We start from the raw sequence: 21,025 nt of genomic DNA on the forward strand, positions 1-21,025 counted from the left end.
AATCAATATTCAAAGAAATAGTCTGAAATGAAGTGTCACGCCAGAATGGACTTTAGAGCATGCTTCTTCTACTGTCAATATGGTTGAATGAAAAAAGCAGTCCTTACACAGTCTGCACTTGCAAACTAAAAATGTAATATCCTTTCCAGTAATTGCTTGCGATTTCTTTACGTATTATGCAGAGTTGAGTTCTTCATGCTAAATAAAGGGTGAACTGAAAATAAAAAAACAAGAAGTTTTTGATTCTCACATTTTCGTATTCATTAAGTTCATTAATTATTCTTTCTCATATTTACACTTCGTAGGATTTTGTAGTCTTGTTCGAACATTATTATAATGACAATTAGGAACAGTCCAGTACTCAGTAGAACGTTTGACAATTTTTCTAAATCAAAAACTCACAGAATTGGGAAATTTTAGAAATTGGAAAATTCAAATTTCAAAAAAGAAGATGTATATCCATGATCAAGAAATTAGTCAAGGGTGTTTTGATATTTCAATACTGACCAATACTGTTTATGTGTTTATATGAAAATATATAAATATATAAAATTTACAAAGTGTTTTTAATACAATTCACAATACTCAAATGTGAAATTCAAAAGTGTCATGCAAGATACAAGTTGCAAACCTCGTATCGTAGTTTTTCCAGAGCTTCGTTGGATGTATTGACATATGGCTGCAAAGATATAAAAAAATCAAGAGTTCTTCCCGAATGAAGATAATATTTTTCAGAAAAGACAGGTTTTGGCTTTCTGCTTATCCATCTTTGTACAAAAAGTTTTCCAAAGAAAGGGTGAAAGCAATTGATATCAAAATAAATTATTTACAAAGATGTGATAGTTGACACGTCAAGAAGAATACTTCGACGACGCCACTGAAAATGACTGCCGCAGTTGTAGTCGAAACGTTTAGAGATTATAACCAAAAAAGACAACGGCAAAACCTGGAAGCCAATCAAAACATTGACGACAGTCGTGAAAGCACTGAATAGAAGAAATGTTGTTTTTTTGTAAAGTTCAATGTTTAAATAAAAGTTGTTGTTTTTAAAGTATTTTTTATACGAAAGTAGTTGTTTCGAGAGGATTTTTCCTTCCAGTTTTTGTGTGAAAGTTACTCATTTGCATAATCTACACATCTTAGTAAATAATTCTTTTTGAAATTAATTGCTTTCTTCCTTTTTTTTTAAGAATCCCACTTTGTTGTTTAAAGAACTAGAAAGCCAAAAATTTTCTTTAATAAAAATCAATCTCTCCCAAAAATAGACCCTTTCATTTAAAAAAAAAATATATTCTAGACGCATAGAAAAATTCTTCTATTCGATATTTTTACACATTTTTTTCAAATATTGCTTAACTTTGCAACCGAAAAATCTCTGACAAAAATAACATAACTTTTTTCAAGGAAATATTTTTTATCTTTCTTACTTTCCAAGAGTTCATTGTTCTATGTATGTATTATTGAAGCACTGATTATATTGGTATATAATATATACATAGTATATACATACATACATAATACATACACAGTGCCTTCATTTCGAAACTTCCCACCCCTAGTACTTCGTTTATCAGGGAGAATTTGCAAAAAACACGTTAATTTAGATATCGAGGGGAAAGTTCAAAACCAGAGCCAGTGGTATTTTAGGTTCAACCCCCTTACCCCTAGCTTCCCCCACTTATTAATTTTAAATGGCACCCCCTATCCTGTAACACATCATTTTTAAGATCTTAAAAATCCTCACTCAACCCCGTTTAGAAAACTGAAATTGGTTGATCCGTCCAAAAAGAAAATGAATTATAACAAAATGCAAAAATTTATGAACCGCTACCACTGGCCCAATTTTACGAGAACGGATCAACCAATTTCGGTTTTCTTAACGGTGTTGAGTGAGGATTTTTTAGATCTTCAAAATGGATGTGTTACAAGAGAGGGGGTGTCGTTCAAAATTATTTAGTGGGGGTAGCTAGGGGTAAGAGGGTTAAACCTAAAATACCACTGGCATTGGTTTTAAACTTCCTCTCGATATCTAAATTGACGTGTTTTTTGCCTACGGAAAATTCTTCCTGCTAAACGAAGTACTAGGCGTGGAAAGTTTTGAAATGAGGACACTGTATAATAAATACATATTACAAACCTAGTACATACCTAGTACATACCTAGTACATACCTAGTACATACATAGTGCAGACATAGTACATACATAGTATATACGTAGTACATACATAGTACATACACGGTATATACATGATCAGACTTTGATTAGTGACGTTTTTTGGCATTCTATTAACAACTCACCAGTCAGCTGACCACTAATAGTCAAAGGTCTATTACAATATTACGAACTCGAGTCAATGTGGATGAACAAAGAAGTATTCCAAGAGACAATTAGATATTTCCTTCTATTGTTGTTGGGCACCAAGAAATAGGATTATCTATGTTGGTCAACATACTAGTGCTAGGAAAGTGAAAACAGAGCTGAGCTTTCAAGATCAGTTACAGAATAAAAGTGTTTTTGGAACTTGAATAATACTAGTTTTTTGGATTTTTTGGAGATGAAGTTCTATGCCTCTTCAATTGAAGGCTGTTTTAGTGTTCTTGTAGATTTCCCATCGTTCGATTTCCGTGCAATGAGAAATATTCCTCAATTTGGGTTATTACAGCAAATGCAAGTTTGAACAAAATAAAGTTGAGTTTAATTCATGACTTTTTCCAATTCACTTCGAAAAGTATTCAAATTGATGTTTCGAATGTTGAGTTTTAATTTTTAAAGGGATTTGTTTCTAATTCATATATTGGTACAGCGCCTATATCAAGTTGAAATAATTTATACGTACCTAGATATTATACTTTAAAAAAGGAAAATTATCTTTATAAATCAACAATCAAGGCAGAATATAAATTATAGTTTAATACCACCCCCACAAGCCACATAAACAACAGTTATTTTGTTATTTATTTATGTAGAGAAAGATAGGTTAGGTGCACAAAATGTCATATATCACAGAATGTCTCGGAACTCGGAACATAAGTAAATAGAACAGCACGCCTTAGAAATATGTCACCTTTGTTCGTCTCATACAGGTTACAGATTCGTTGTTTATTAGCTATAACCGATGTTGCCAAATGGTGAAATAGAAACAAATCCCTTTAAATGTTGAATGCATTATTTCATTTCTCTTTTTTAAGTATTTAAATCATTTTTTAAAGAAAAAGGTTGAAATGACAAGTTAAAATGCGTTGTTTTAGAGCTCTTTTATGAAAACTACTTCATTTTCGTCAGGAGGAATATTCCCCATTGCTTAAAAGGTAGATTTGTAAAATATGGAAGATTTTTATGGCTTTCAGAATATTGAAACTGAATTTTCGAAAAGTTCAATAACTGAATGGGTTATTTCGAATCTGATCAGATATTTATTGGTAGCTTTTCCCAAACTGACTTGAATAACTATGAAGCATTTGGATAAATGTCTAAATTGTCTGATACATTCGCTGAAATATTTCTAAATATGACTCATGAATGTAGATATACTCACCACGGTGAAAGTTGTTGTGAAGAAACAAAAAGTGTTCATCACATGTTCAGGAACACCTCCATCTGCAATGCATCTGATATGTTCCCCGATGTACTGTCTTGAAGTCACCAAAATTGTTGCGATCAGAAAAAATAAAACCGAGGCTTTATAATGTAGTTTGAACACCCAGTTGTCTATGATATACTGTTGTGGTGCTAGTTTGAAGTTCGATTTGATGACACTGAAGGTACTCACCAAGCTCATGATTCTTGGATACTATTGGCTGAAACAGAAGAACCAAATTGGTGATGTAATCAAAAAACACACTTTGATGTGAGATTTCCACTTAAAAGTTCACAAAACCCCGGCACGTGTCACATGTTTCGCTATACTAGTGTATCTTCGGGCGTCACAATAGTGTTTGTACAGGTTCTGTATCAGGAGCGGATCTAGGAATTTATTGAGAGGAAAGCGCACTTGAGATATATGTTTCACTACAATAGGTTCCCTTTTATGTTTCGGGATTTGGCAACTCTAGTGTTGCAATCTGGCAACTGACAGTTCTATCGTAAAGTTGGACATTTTTGAGCTTATACGCGCGCTATTCGCGTTGTTTACAGTTAGTTAATAGATTCATCTCGGCCCATAAATGGAATTAAATCGTGAACTTTTTCGTGCGATTATTTTTTACAACTTTCGACGTGGATTAACTCAGCAACAGTGCATGGATGAACTTAATTCAATTTCTGGCGATGAAGCTCCAATAAGTATTTATCGATGGTATGGTGATTTCAATCGTGGTCGTGGTTCACTTCAAGACGAATTTCGTGAAGGTCGTCCAAAATCAGTTGTTGTTCCGAAAACCATTGATGCTGCTTGATGCTGTGCGCGAACTGATATTGCAAGATCGTCATATGACCTATCGTGAGATTGAGATAACCTCAGGCATTAGTGGGACCAGCATACATTCAATATTGCAGAAACATTTGACTGTCAAAAAAAATTTGTTCGCGTTGGATCCCACACAATTTGTTAATCGTTTAAAAAAGGGCTCGTGTCGATTGGTCGAAGGAAATGCTCAAAAAATACGATCGCGGTGCTTCGAAACACATCTATGACATCATGACAGGTGATAAATCGTGGATTTAAGCGTATGAGCTCAAAATAAATAGCAGTCGACTGTATGGGTGTTTCAAAACGAGTCAAATCCAACAAAAGTTGTTCGCGCATGAAGCACTTCCAAGCAAATGGTCGCCTGTTTCTCCGGAAAAACTGGACATGTCGCAACCGTACCACTAGAACAACGCAGAACAGTCAATTCTGAGTGGAACACAACCATTCCATTGCCAGTTGTCTTCCAAGAAATCAGGAAAACCAACCGCCGAAGACGGATCACTCTTCACCACGACAATGCGAACTCTCACACATCGGCCCAAAACATCGATTTGATGAGTCATCCGCCGTATAGTCCTGACTTGGCAGAATATAAAAGGCAACCACATAAATAAATATTGAGATGTTCATTGAACATATTTTTTATTTGAACTAGTGATAGTTCTTTTATTTGAATAAGTTGAGAGGACTCAGCAGGAATCTGTTTATCGGTTGCGGTTTGATGATAGGCAAGAGTGTAGGACTGGCTTAGGCACCACAATTGAACATTTTTTGCGTGCAAGGGGGGCTTCCCGCGACCCTTGGCTGGATCCGCCACTGTTCTGTATCAGCTTTCATAATAATTTGAATCATTATGGATATTTTTACGTGACAAAATTTTACATGATGAAGTCATTACTTAAACTTTTTACCTATCTAGGAACAACTCATTATTTTTATTGTTTTTGATGCATTTACTCAAATTAATATTTGTTTTGTTTGTGAACTTTCATCAATCTATCATATTTTCAAATTGGTGATAATGGATACAATACAAAACATGTCGCTAATTATGACACCGACTTCCAACAGTCTGATATATTTGGTATCATTTGTAAACATATTACGAACAGAAATGCTGTGCAGAATATGTCCATGTCTAAATATTTCTCATTGTCACATCCGTCACTTCCAAATATTCAAATCTATATTTCCAATAATCCCTCTCTGAGAACGACAACCCGCATAAGTCAAAACTTATGCGAGCTAAAGATAACCGAAGTCTTACCTTTCAACGTGCTATTCCTAATTCCCAAATATTTTGTGAAATGTAATAATTCAAGAGGTGTTCTTTGATTGTATCCTGATTAGGTTGATTTAATTATTTCCAAAACCTCTTAGACAGTTTATATAATATTGACTAAACTATAAAAATAAGCAATTGGAAAACTCTATATGAAAACATTTAGCCGTACTGAACTTATGCCTCAGATATATTCACAAATATATTTGTCAGAATCACAACAGTTGTTATATATTAATTTAATGAAGTATGAGATAATTTTGTTATTCTGAATTACCAAACAGACTTTGCTTCTCTTCATAACGAAATGATAACAAAATATGTCGCAATATAACTGTTAGTTTTATATCATTGTGATAATAACAATAAAAAGTATTTAAATTGAAAGTGGAGAAATTGATTTTTGTGAAAGAATGGTTTTGACTTTCTTAATCTTCATCTTTGAACAAAAAAATGTTGTTCTCTTCCAAAGAAATGAAGAAAGCAACTGATTTCAAAATAAACTCTTTGAGAGATTTCCACATTTTTTGTATAAAGATTGAGAATTCGAAGGCCGAAATCTTCCTTTTTATTTATTTATTTATTTATTATTCAAACAGGCCTACAAGGCCTTATTACACGAATAAAAAAATATTTTTGGAATATAAATTTAAATAGATACATTTATATGGCTTACATTCTGATACTTAATTTATGCTCAATAAGTTTATTGTGAACTGTGAAACGAGTTTTTTGAAAGCGCTGAATGAAACTGTCCAATCTATATCCATCAGTAAGTTGAATGTATTGGCTAATCGCAACATGATTATGAGTGGTGACCTAACAGTAGTACAAACTAGGGGTAAATTGAACATAAGAGAATTTCTCGTTCTTCTTGCAGGCATATTGAATCTTATCCGTGTAAGGAGTTCAGGAGAGTTGACTACATGATTCAGTATTTTTAATAGCAATATCAATATATTCCGGTTTCTTCTATTGTCCAGAGACAATAGGTATTCTGAATTCATTTCTCAATTGTGCTGTTCTAACTATTCTGTAGTCAGGATATATACGATATTTTTTGTAGTACAAAAATCTTAAAAATTTGTTTTGAATTTCTTCTACTTCGAAAAGTGTAGTTTGATATTCTCCTAACCAAATTTCTGATCCGAATTCAAGTTTCGATCTGACTAATGTGTAGTACAAAATCTTTATAGCTTCTATATTGGAAAAATATGATGTTTGTCTTACTATGAAGCCTAACATGATACGGTTTGTTGATTTAATTATATTTTTTACATGATTTGAAAAGGATAGTTTATCATCGTATGTAATAGCCAGATCTTTCATTTCCATAACGCTCTTTAACCCCTCTTCTTGCATCATGTCATCAAATAGTATCGGATCTCTTAACCTTGTTATTCTCATAACACTGCATTTTTTTTATTGAAAAATAGTTTATTTTTACAACTCCATTCGCAAACATATTGCAAGTCTTTCTGCAACATAACATTGTCTCTGACAGTTTCAATTTTTTTTAAATCTTGAGATCATCTGCAAATAACAAACAGCTTGAGTACCTGAGAACTGAGGGCAAGTCATTAATAAACATAACAAAGACCAAGGGTGCTAAATTGGATCCTTGTGGTACTCCAGAATTAGCTTCATATTTCCCCGAGGTATTTCCATTATGCTTAACCACTGAAAATCTATTTTCAAGTTAACTTCAAAAACATTTTGAGTATGCTATCAGAGAGTCCAAACTCATTCATTTTTGTTAATAGTACATCGTGATCAACTTTGTCAAAAGCCTTTGTAAAATCAGTAAATAATTCATCAATTTGTGACTCACTCTCAAGTGTTTCATACCCTGTAGAAACAGAGCTGAATAAATTTGTATTAACAGATTTTTTGGAAACGAAGCCATGTTGCTGAGGCATTATACTATTCTCAACATATCCATATAATCTTGAATAAATCATTTGTTCAAATAATTTAGAAGGTGACGATAAAAGGTTTCCAATAATAAGTAATAGTTGTATATTCGTTCCAGTTTTAGAAACAATTTTACAGTGATAAGGTTTTTAGTTCCGAAAATAAATAGTAATTTTTGGTTATTCCAGACCATACTCTTATTAATCTTTTATTCATGGGGGCATTCGATTGAAAGGCTGAAGAATTGTAAATTACGTCACTTGTTGTGTGTACATATTATTTAGATTTTTGCTTAATAAACGCTTTTCATAGCATTGAAAATGATAATAAGATAATAAGTTTCGAGCATACTTTTCAACTATTGACAAAATTTGATATCTCTGGGAATTTTTGAAATTTCGAAATGTTCTTTGACTTGAATAACTGATAAACTTCGAATATTATCCACAGGTGGTAGATTAACTTGTTTGTCTTTGTCATCAGAAACTATTTGTTGATATCAAATATCAATATCGCATTTGATGACGTGAGAACCGATATAAAATACGTTGAAATCATTGAAGTGTCAAATACTGTTTACTCTGAAGTGAATATTTCAAAGTAATTGTTGAACATTCCATACTGACTAAGCGGAAGTTATTTAGATCAGGATTCTAACCCCTTATTTAGTTTATTCCATTCAGCCACAATTGAACTTCATATTAGTGAGAATGTCATGAATGATCTGAATCCTCTTCATTTCGGAATATTGAAATGAACTGATCCAAGTAACTTTGTGAAATTTTCACTGGTTTACAAAATCGCAACACGCTATACGTGGACCATTCAAAAAATAAGGTGAATGTTCAACTTTCGCGAGCTATGTGCATTCGATTAGCAATTTTTCATTTGTTTATGTTGGTACACTCGTTTGGAACATATGTTCACCGTTTAGGATGTTTAGGATGTTTAGTTTGTTGGTGAGAGGCATAAAAGTTAGGAGTATTTAGCTTGTTCGGCGATTTTCTGCTAGCAAGAAAAATTGATCAAAGAATTTGCATAGAATTTTGTGTAAACAATGGAATTAAGTATAATTTTCTACCTCATGCACTGAAGATAATGAATATTACTGGAGTTTTTTCCCAGTAAAAAACTCCAGTAATATTCATTACTACACCAAAGGTTCCAAACAGTACATCATAAGTACTGAAGATAATAACTAGTTTCCATAAGTTCAAACAACAAATAAAACATTTCATTCTGAGAAATCCAAAAGAACGAAATGGTTCAGACTTTCACGGTTTTCAGTGTCATTGATTTTCGAGTTTGATATCCGTGGATTTTTGGAATTTCTTCCTGACGTTTCGCTGGCGCGAATGGCTAGCTTCTTCAAAGGTTTAACCATCATGGCTTGCTGTCCGATGACTACCTTTTAGACTTCGTAAAGCGTATTTATGCCTTGTCAGGTAGCCTCAGGTCGGCTAAAGACAAAAGAGGCCCATTATCAGCGGCAGGGGTCTATCGCATACCGTGCACTTGTGGTAAGGTATATATCGGAACCACCAAACGATCCATGAGAACAAGACTAAAAGAGCATAAAAGGAACTGCAGACTAGGCCAAACGGACAAGTCAGCTGTCGCAGAACACGTACTGAGTGAAGGAGACCACAGAATCTTGTTTGAAAATACAGAACTAATTGCCCCCAACCAGGGATACCGTAGCCGAATGATACGGGAGGCAATAGAGATCCACAAACACACGGATAATTTTAACAGAAAAGAAGTAGCGGTGAACCGCGGGCAGATGGCGTTGTACATAACCTCCTTGATATAATTCGAACTCACATGTATTTATTCATTTGAAAAAAGTGGTTTTTTTCAATAACACGCGGGCCTGCTGCCTCATTTGTGAGCCTCCTTTCCGCGACTGCTGTGTTGGGCTTGGTAGCTGATTTTCAGGCCTTTTCTCCGGAATTGGAAAATATCAATGGTCATTTTTATAAACAATATACGGCTGATTAATCCCAAAGTTTAGATAAAATAAATATAGTTTAAAAAAATTAAAAAACACGGTTTCAAAAAATATGGTACTGAAAATTTAAAAATATTTTTCTTCAAATAAACTTAAAACAATAACAAACGAAAAATACTAGTATTATTGTGAAGAAAGCGTGGGCGTTTTGTGCCATATAAAAAGTGTTTTTAACTTTTTAGTTCGATGTTCTTCAAAAGCGCGTTTTTTAGTTTTTTAAACTATATTCATTGTGAAATAATTGAATTCACAGGGTGTGAGTGTCAAAAATCGATCATGCAATAATTCCCATATGAGATTGATTGATGCATATTGAATATTCATAATACATACTTGAAATCCCAACACTATATCAGTAAACTTTATTTAGCGTCAGACCAAAAAGCACTAAGAACTGCAACGATTTTGGCATTTCGCGTTCAATTTAGAGTTAACTGGACCTATCTCGGTAGGCTTCGTTAACCTCATTGACCGATCCTTTCATGATTCACGGTCTGCTGTATGAAATAAATTGATGCTGCTGACAATTGATGACAAAGTAAGGCGAAAATCAAAATTGATTTGAAAAAGAAGTAAGAGGAAAAGTAGGTGTGGCACAGATAATTGAGTAATTTGTTGATAACACGATTTGTTTAATGAACGGTAATTTTTTTCAATCAACATATTTGTATATCAAATGTCATTGTAAATTAGCGATGATCATGAAGTGGAGTTATTTTTGTTGGAATATTTATCTGTTTATAGTGAAAATCTACATCATTGGCAACCGGTAAATTTTGTGTAACTAGCGTACAATTATTAGGAAAACAAGATAATCGCTTCCTGCAATTCTCTCTCCTACCCGTTGTTTGATATTTGCATTACATAATATGAATCCATTTGAAGTTATATAATATAATGATGAAATTGAACTCGTAGTGGTATAAAGTACAGAAACAGAATATTTTAGAATACTTTTTATAAAATAACCACTCAAAACATTATTCATTTGGAAAAACAGTTTTTTTGCACGCTCAGTCTCAAGAGAATACACTATTTCCTGAAAATTTGGACCGAAGAAGACCAAGCACAAGCTTTTATTAACATACTCTAAATGAAAAAAAATCGACTTCAAATTGAATCTATTATTATGTTACATTATACAATTCATATTTAATATATGCTTTTTGCGACATTCACCTTATTTATGAAAAAAAAAACATAACATTGCAAGTGAAAAAAAAGCGTTTGATTTAAACGGAGTTGATTATCAAATGTTTTCTTTTGTATTCGAAGAAAGAAGTTCAATTAAACATACGAAGATATCCAAAAAAGAGAACAATGTATTCACATACAATTCAGGAACTTGCCCAAAAAGGAGAATTTGTATTATTTAACAACTTTTTTGAATAGCCTTGTACTAAGATTCACAACAGTGACAACTAACAACTATCTTGGGTATTTCAATTAACTAAATTTTGTAACCAATCGTAATGAACGTGTATATTTCTAATGAAAGACATAGACATAATATGAATATCAATAGTAGATGGAAAACTGTAGCATGGAAATTGAATTTATTAATTTTACAAAGAAATCCTTTGAAACTCAAAAATCATTTGAAATGTTCAGCAATATACAAATAATAAATTTTTCAGTCATAATAAAATTCTTTGTACGCCATTAAATTTCTCGAAAAAAATTTTAATATCACTCCCGTTTGTTAATCGTTATTTGTGTATTAATAAAATCTGTTTTTAAACACTTATTTTCATTTCAGAGACAATATTTGAGACAAATGAGGTGTAGAAGTTATTGAGAAATCAATAACTTTCAAATTTGTTAACTGCATGCTCATATGCAATGGAAAAACACCTCAATGAATTGAAAGTAATTATCAAACATTGTGACTTAACGAACCATATGTTGGAGTGAAAAGGAACCCTTACAAATCGACTGAAACACTGCGGAAATATATTATCTGAAAAATTTTGAATTGATTTTCGGAACTATTAACAAAAATAATGTTTCTTCACATGGTTCGATGAAGATACAAATCATTCTTGTTTCAAATCGAACTAAATTTTTCTCGCTATTTTCTTTAAGATTATTTATTAGCATCAGAGGGAAATATTTGAAAACGGAAATGTTTCTTGATGATCATTTAGGCTATACAAAGAACCTACCTGCATATTTCAAGATTCTAGATTCAGTAGCTTCGGCTGTTCGTTAATATAAGAGCGGGTAACAGCTATTAATTTATATTTTTACTTCAAACGAATAGCTTGGAGAATCGAATTGTTTCCCATAAAGAAATTCGCAAAACTAACACAATCGTCAATAACGTTTGACCTCACGTGTCTGCCCGCGTTCGGGTCGCGTTCTTGTCCAACTAGCAATTTTATATTTTATAATGGTTGTGATTACGTTTCGGAGAAACAAATTATAAAACTGTATTTCTTCCAGAAATGTTTTCAATGTGTTTATAAAACAGCTATGAATAAGAAATTGGCACCGTTTTATAAAAACATTATAGTCTTTATTAATATTTTGTAAGGCCTTTCAGAAACACTACAAAACAGTTTAATGAACATTTCGGCATTTACTATTAAATTTTTCTAACACTATCCGTAGAGAATCTTATAAAATAATTGAAATATAATTTTATAACAGTTTTTCAGTAATTCCAAGTAAGCTTTATAAAATATAATGCAGCATGAAACGATAATGATGAAATAAAAAAGTTTTCAAAATGTTTTCTCAAAGACGCATACAGTAAGTTTATATTAGGCATTAGGAAAATATATTAGATATGTCACCAACTAAAAAATCACAAATAGAAAGGTAGGGGCCATTTTAATAATTCCACTTATATACTTATGAAAGTGTTTAAAACATTGTTTGTGATTCAAAGATTGATATTTTAACTGCTAATAAAATTTTATTGACAAATATATAGCCTATTATTAGTAAAATTCAAGCGCGTCGCTTTTTCATTAACGGTTTTGGAAAAAATTATTGATTATACAAAAATTCACTCTGTCGACGTATTAATTTTCTGGTCGCAAATAACTCTATTTGTACTTTCGTCTGTAAGTATCACTATATATGCAGTATTTTATATTTTCAACTCATCTAATGTCAGTATTCCGAATTGCTATGATTTTAAAATCGCGTCGTTCTATAAAATATCAATAGCAAGCAGTTTAACATATTTTAGGTACTATGTTACCCATATAAAAATGTTAAGAAACACTTAGTTCTAGGAGTGATGGTACTGCGGCAGAGTCGGACTACTTTTAAAGTTATATATTTTAATAAAAATGAAGAAAGGTTTTCTCACGTATTGTTTATATAAATATTATATGTCGGGATGTTTTGGCTAAGAAGCTTCTTCCATTGATTATAAAGGCTGAATTTCGAAGGAGTTTTGAGCTAGTGAGTGTACATAAACATGGTGCTCCACTTAAATCGACGAATTTTAATAATCAATAACCTTTTTCCTGTTTTTAGCTAGAACAAAATTGAAGCACCAGGTTACGTGGGTCTTCGTCTAAAACGAACCTCCTTTCTTATTTTTTTTCCAATAACTAATATTAAACGACGTTATTAAGTATATATTTATTGGGACGCTAGTGAAATAAAACTGACAAATTATACTTCATTACACGACCTCTGAAATCAATGTCAGCTGGTTTTCCTTAAATGCTGCATTTTATTTTTGCGACAGCAAATATATATTAGCGGAAGCAATTTGATTTTGTAAAAGTTAGTTTATTGTTTTGAAATTGTAGCAAATATACCATACTACATAATGATTGGGAAATTACCATCAAAGTGACAATATGATAATGAAAACAAAATTGTGTTTCAAATCATTCCAATAAAATAATTTCATTGAAGCTACAGAAAGCAGTTATAAAATAATCTTGTAATAGTTTTATAAAGAGCATAAAACCTCACAGAAGAGTGCTATAAAACTGCTACAAAACAATTTACTTTTATAGAAAAATAGGTTTTATAAGTTAATTGTAAAAACGTTTCTGTGTTAATTTCGTGATTATTTTATAACGGATTTTTCATTTTATTTTATAAACGTATCTATGTCAAATTTATAAAACACTTTTATTGCTCACAACTGAATTATGTTCACGGCTCGTCTAATATAATCAATTAGCATTTTGGAAGTGATTATAAAATACCAGCAAAATAAAACTGTTGCAACACAATGAAATTATAAAACTATTTTGCTGGTTGGGTAGATATATGCTATCGCGGACTGTTATATAGAAGTATTTAAGATAAACAATCTTACGGTACATTATCTGCATGTAACTTGAACGGTATAGGCATCGCACGCCAAGCTACCTCTCAGGGAACAAGAATTTTTCAACTTACTTAATACTTATCGTTATATTATCACCAAAAACACACAAAACCTTTGTAAATTGTAGCCTATATTTATCATCTTAATCCGTTCAGTCGTTTAGGCGTGAAAGAGCCACAAACATACATACTTCCTTCCTAACAAACTCTCACATTTACAATAGTATAGATTCAGTAAAATTCCAAATGGTTTCACAATCAATTTCGAAATGGTTATCCCTAGAACGCCACCTATTTGTTTCTTGAAATCGACCGTCAGTTCAAATGCAAAACATTTTTTTCCATGATCACGCTGTCAATCATTGCATGTTTCTATCCATATACGATATCATCAATAAGTAAAGTAAACATGTGTATATTTATTGTAGTCCCTACTTGTTTTGCCAAATCTATACCCTTTTTCAAAGTGAAGATGTTCAATTCACTTCTGATTAGGTATTCTTACTCTATGTCGATTTAATTTGAACTAATAGTATTATCACTATGATCCACCTGGTAACCAGGTGCTCTCGAGTGATTCAAATACAGAACACATGATCATGATGAATTCAGAAATAACTCACCTACAATAAATCACTGAACACCTTGTGGTAGCAGCATTTAAAAAACAATAATTATCGGTATTTGTCTAACTGCCGGGCTACTATTACGTCGTGTAATTTGGTGCCAAAGAAACGAAAGCCAGGCGCTGCACAAATGCTATCAATTAGAGTAAATTAAAATTTGTACTTGTAGGAGGCCTGAGACTTGCGCGATAATATAACGATGTTTTCTATTGTTCAAGTTTGATAAGATTATCAGTCAACTATATAAGTGGAGTTGAGTGATTTTTCTCAGTAGCTAGAAAAGTGTCAACACTGATGAAACACGGAGAACTAATTTCGTTTTCAACACACCTCCGTTAATTCGAGTCACTTGTATAGTAGATTAGTTGGTAATTGTTGAGTACCAAAGGGCAATCTATTTTTAAAAGCATTTAATCAGACATAATCGTTGTTTAAAGCTCAGGAGAATGTCGGATAGAAACATTTTATATTTATATACCTAGTATAGTAATTAAAATTCTGTTTCACTTTATTCATAATTTTTTATTACACATATTCTGCATACATCAATAGATGACTGAAAGACAGTCTATGAATTTATTTCAGATATATCTCTTTTCAAATCATCTGAAGGAACAACGTTCAGGCCAGTCTCAACTCCCTACACTGTAGGTTAATGGACTGAAAGCTATCAGAAAACAAGCTCTTTAACCCCTCGTCAGTGCAAAGTAGCGTCTATCATCAACATTAAGTCGATGATTTCCGATAATTGAAAATCGAATTATTTCAGAGTATCATTCCTCGAACAAAGCTGAAGCGGACAACACACAACAGGTTTGTCATCGCTCCATCTGCCTGTGAACGAGGTAACCAATCGCATATTCGAAATTTGCCCAGTTCCTTGTATAAGGAAAGTAAACTTTTCACACATAATCACACATAGAACATTAACCTAGGGAGTTGAGACTGGCCTTAACGAATTGTTCCTTCAGATGATTTGATTTATAGCTAGCCTTCAAGTATACCCACTGAACGATCGATCTCCACTTGCTATCGTCCAAGCCGTGTTAGGAATCACACGTTGAAAGGTAAGACCTCGTTAATCTATAGCTCGCACAAGTTTCGACTTCTGAGGGTTGTCATTCGTAGAGGTGCGACAGCTGGTTAACGGATAAACAGAAACAGACAGACAGAATAATATCTTAACATGTTTGGTGACACGTTCGTGGTATGGCAAGATGGTGAAGAGACACTAAAAGATTTTCTATTATATCTAAACTCTCTCGACCCTAAAAACCAATTCACGATGGAACGAGAAACCAAAGGGACTATTCATTACTAGTGTATAATAATAATAATAATAATAATAATAATATTCCTTTATTTTATCATATGAATGCACAAAGGTTACATAAATGATTAAAACCTTCAATATTTCAGTTACATCATTACATTGAGCAAGGACATGTCAACAATACAAATTTACATATACATGTATATAAAAAAAAATCAATTATATAGTTTGAAAATTAAAAATTATCATCATAAAAAGAAATTGTCTATGGATTAACAATACTTATCAAGTAGGATCTTTTTCAGTCTTGATTTAAAAATGTGAACATTGGGGGATGATTTTATATGATCATCAAGAATATTATAGAGCTTACAACCAATACAATAAAAATTTCTTTGATACAGAGATACGCGGGTGTTATAGCAATGATTGTTATCTATTGCAAACTCATTTTTATTTTTATAGATATAAGTGCAAGCTTCCAATATATATAAACTGCAAACTGTTAATACAACAAGAGTTATAAAGTATTGACGACAACTGGTTCTCATATCAATACTTTCCATAATTTGAATTGCATATTTCTGAAGAATGAAGATCCGATTCATACCAGAACTATTTCCCCAATTCAGTATACCATACTTCATGTGGGAGCAAAGATAGAGGGGCGGTTTAAGCAATGAAGCGCCATCGCCAAGAACGCGACCCGAACGCGGGCAGACGCGTGAGGGCAGACGTCGTTGACGGTTGTGTTAGTTTTGCGAAGATCTTTATAGGTAACATAGTTCGATTCTCGAAGCTATTCGTTACTTAGTGCAGGTGGCATATTTTTCCGGTGACTGTATTTTTAAAGTAAAAATATAAATTATCAATTGAATAGAACTGGCCGATACTTGATGAAGATCAAGTATCGGCCATACATCCTCAACATATTTCATTCAAAAAATGAACTAATTGTATAGTTTTTAGAACAGTTAATACTTCCATCATTATTCCAGAGTATGTGAACATGGGCCATGGAAAATTGAATGTACATCATGTACAAAAATGTTAGGGGTCTACCTAGATGACAAATTGAACTTTGACGTACATATTGAGCATCTTGCAAAAAAACTGGCTAGCTAATGTTATGCAATTAGAATTTTGCGAAGTCACTTGAATACTGCTGCACTAAAAACAGCATACTATGGAACCGTACATCCTTTCCTCAAATATGGAGTTATCAGACCTGGGGTGGAAGCACCAACTTGGAACGCATTTTCATTATGCAAAAACGTATAATAAAGAATATTCTCAACATGAACTTAACAGACTCCTGTCGCGGAATTTTTAAAAGTAATAAATTACTCAATTTTTATGGGATCTATATTTATGTTTGTGTTATTTTCGTTTATGACAACAAAAAAAAAATCATTATTCATAAAAACATTCACGAGTACTATACTAGGAACAATTCGAACCTCGTTCTTTCTGAACATAGACTAAGAAATACAGAAAGAGGTCCACGCTATATGGCCATCAAACTATATAATCATTTACCACTGACAGTCAGAGAAGAAGCCAGACGGCATACTTTCAAAATTCTAGTTTTCGATTTGTTGTGTAACATGGAACCCTATTCGATGCAAGAATTTTTCATGGCAACTTCATGACGATTGCAGAAAACAGAAGAAGGATAGATATTAGTATTAGCCATCAAAATTTTTATAATCCTTACAAATATAGACATGATATATGCGAGAGTATATTTTCATTATATTTTGATATCTATATATTTTAGACTAATGCGTTTATATCTGTGACACTTATCTTATTTTTGTTCTCTTTTTTTTTTAAATATTGAGTTATAATGAAATGGAATACCACGAATGTATAAACCTGTGATAATCTTTTGTTATCTTTTGTTGTATTTTAGTTATATATTTATACCTTACTGACTTAAGTTTTCATATGTTCAATTTGAAAACTTCAATCTATCCTTAGATGAGCTCCATACATTAGAAAAATACTCCAAAGAAGGTCTCATCTGACCTTTATAAAGCATCAAAAGTTGCTGAGGTGTGTACAGTTTCTGGTTCGGAACATTGTTCCAAGCTTTTGAGAAGTAGCTTAGGCAATTTCAGTAACATGATTGTGACAAAACATATTGGTATCCATTTGAACCCTCAACAAACTTATCGAATCCGAAAACCGAATTGTCTGTTCTGACATTATTATATCCGTTCCGGAGACATTTATCTTTTTGAGGAAAACCGATGCCTGGGTTTTTGTGGCATTGTATTGAATCTGGTTAGTTTCACCCCAATTCAAAATCACTTCTAGATCCTCATATGCAACCTCCTGCTGCCTGTGGAGATGTGCAAACTAGCCGATGTCCTGGAATCCAAATGGAATGACAAGACAGGGAACATTCTTTCGGGAAGCTGGAGAGCCATACACAAAAATGATCCAACAAGTCACAGCATCAAAGTTTGGCCGGCAAACCCTCATGCTACACACAAAGGCGTTAGAAATATCAAGCGCAACAGCTTTTGACTCTCCATGTATCTCGACTGCGTTATTCCAAATATGGGTGACATATTGCCATATTGACGATCGCTCAAGATGTTGAAGCCTTTCAAAAATTTGAGGATATGTTGGTTTACGGCTTTCTCCATGATTTTTGACACGAGCAATTTTCTAACAAGAAGGAAATACCCCTTTCTTGTAAGACACGTGGAAAAGTCTGCAAATACTGGTGCGAGTTCCTTTGCGATGAGGGGCACTTCATCAGGACCAGACGTATTATTAATATTGAACTGTCTGCAGTGAAAGTTCTACTTCGCATTGTTGTTTTTAAACCTCCATTTGTGGCCTTTATTTCTCTCAATCAATAATTTACTTGAAAATATTCAACCTCTGTTTGAAAGCAAATACGTTGATAATGATGATATACATCTGTTATTCATAATATCGAATTTCAAATACGTAATGCGAACAATCGTGTACAACAAATTCTAATCACGGAAAATCAACACGTGTATGACTATACTTGTGTCATCACGAGGTAAATTCTACCTAGTAATCAAGTGATTAATTGGTTTTCCATCGATTCATTCAGTGAGATGTCTTTGTTGATTTCGAAACTCTGAATTACATGAAACTACGATATTGAAAGTATGATTTTTCTCAATATGGAAATATGATTATATTCGCATCAAATTCATAGTCCAGTCACCAGGAACGTACAAGGTAAGTTCAGAAGGTAACGGAAATTTTTAGATTTCGTGGGTTTGGAGAGTCCAGTTGGTCCGATTGTATTTTTTTTAATTCATATCACGCTTTTCTCCGTGAGTTTAGGCCCCGCGTACCGCACTGTCACTTCAAACTTGACTTGACTTGACCATCTCGATAGGTCCGTTGGTAGCGTTAATCGAAAGGCATCGAGGTGGTTGAATATTTGCTGGAATTCCATCGAAACCGGAGGCATTATTCTCGCTACGTCTAGAACGGCCGCGAAGATCGAACAACTGCGAAACTTCGGCCGGACTGGCGCGCTCCTGGCCACGTTTATGAGCACCAGTGGCGGCCGACGTTATTTTCTTTAGGGCATGATGGTATGTTGATATATATACCCCTGAAGTATGATGTAATTTTTGGCTGCATTTATTGTTTACTCTACTGGGCGACCGAAACATTTTCATGATATTTTGCTTGACAAAAAATAGCATGAGAAAAATTGTAAAATATTAACAAATGCGTATGGTGAGTCTGATGAGAGTTTACGAGTGGTGTGGACGTTTCCAAGATGGCAGTAGATGGCGGTGAAGACGTTGAAGGTGACAAACGCCCCGGATGCTCCAATAACTCATGAAAACGCGGAAAAGTTATATAAATTTTACACTATGCAGGCAAGAATTGGAAAACTCAATCATTTGGAATAAGTTAACTCCAAATCATTATATTGTAACCAATACATCATTCTTTCTCATTATATTCAAATTGCGATATACCAGATTGTGATAAAGTAGAAATCTCAAGTGTTTTGTTGTTACAGAAGAATAAACTTGACTAATTGAAATAGATAAAAAAAACACGATAGGCAAATATTCATAAAAATATTTACAGACTCAATAACGTTGATATGAGTATTTTTTATTGATGCGAGCTGTAGAGGAACTGTCGTCACTGAATGATAATAATAATGCTCTGTTTCCATCTAGGATCCCACATTTTATTTTTATGTCTACATTCATTTCGACGATCAGTTCTTCTATAACAAAAAGCACATAATTTGTTTATAGTCTTTGGAACTTCTGCTGGAACATTTTGAGTAATTCTGAGAGATGAAAAATATTCATCTAGAAAGTGTGAAAAAATCTATGCATGTTCTGTTAAATCAAATTTCATAACATCATCACATCCATCTCTCCTATATAGACTAAGAAAATTACACCCCCAAATTGGGTAAAGTAATTTGTGTTCAGAAGGTGGCATCAGTGGCAATGAAGTAACTTATTTTTTGCTGGATGAAATCCAGCAGCTTCAGGATATGCTTAGGGGCGGAGCTACATACGTGTGAATAACACTCCAAACATACGTTTGAACAACACTACAAAAAAAGGTACCTTATCACTTTCATTAAAAATTGACTTCCGGTTTTTTCGCATCGAGGATACATTTAGTTTCCATCACCTCGAGTGGTGTGAAAATTCTTGTTGTATGCATTTGGTCATATCAACTGATACACCTCTTCCACACCATCTAAGTCCTCCAATTTGCAATTTCGTAGGTGTCTAAAGTTTCATTTTCGCCGAGTACAATATCTCTTACTGACTCCGCTAAATCCCAAGTTTCAGACTTTCATTTCTTCTCTAGTCCAAATTAGGTTTTACTGAGTGTTCTATACTGATATTTATACAAAAGATGGCATTTCTTCTTTCTTCGACCTTGTCCGTTCTTCTTCGTTTCTTCTGTTTCTCCCCTCTTCGTCTTTGTCATACAAGATTCAAGTGAATTCCTAGGTCTTTTGAAATGAAACGAACTTGAAGTTTTCTTTTTGGTTGGAAGTGGAGCCTTCGCTCTTATTTATAGCTCTCTTAAAACCTCATCTGAAGAGGCTATATATTATATCATTTTGAGAAAGAGGTTCTCAATTATTCGTTTTTTATATATGTTCAGGTGAGTCTCATTTGAATTTGGTGATAATGAAACTCATGACAAAAT

General features: G+C 33.1%; 1 protein-coding gene across 4 annotated transcripts in view; it reads right to left on the reverse strand.

The window, feature by feature from the left end:
• Positions 1-14,819, reverse strand: part of LOC111514253 (innexin inx7) — a 37,582-nt gene extending 22,763 nt beyond the window's left edge. The window contains exons 1-3 of one of the 4 annotated variants that reach the window (XM_074169447.1): positions 14,545-14,819; positions 3,537-3,798; positions 632-679 (exon numbers count right to left, since the gene is read on the reverse strand). In XM_074169447.1, the coding sequence (XP_074025548.1) occupies positions 632-679; positions 3,537-3,779 (291 nt within the window). In that variant the 5' untranslated portion in view covers positions 3,780-3,798; positions 14,545-14,819. Of the gene's footprint in view, positions 1-631; positions 680-3,536; positions 3,799-5,676; positions 5,822-9,949; positions 10,091-14,544 lie in introns of those variants that run through there. The other 3 variants (XM_074169449.1, XM_074169450.1, XM_074169451.1) reach the window with 3 other exon arrangements.
• Between the last annotated feature and the right edge of the window lie 6,206 nt (positions 14,820-21,025).

This window comes from Leptinotarsa decemlineata, unplaced genomic scaffold (assembly GCF_025532065.1).
Source record: "Leptinotarsa decemlineata unplaced genomic scaffold, Ldec_3_MD MMD2_P_RNA_scaffold_5, whole genome shotgun sequence".
NCBI classification, from domain to species: domain Eukaryota; kingdom Metazoa; phylum Arthropoda; class Insecta; order Coleoptera; family Chrysomelidae; genus Leptinotarsa; species Leptinotarsa decemlineata.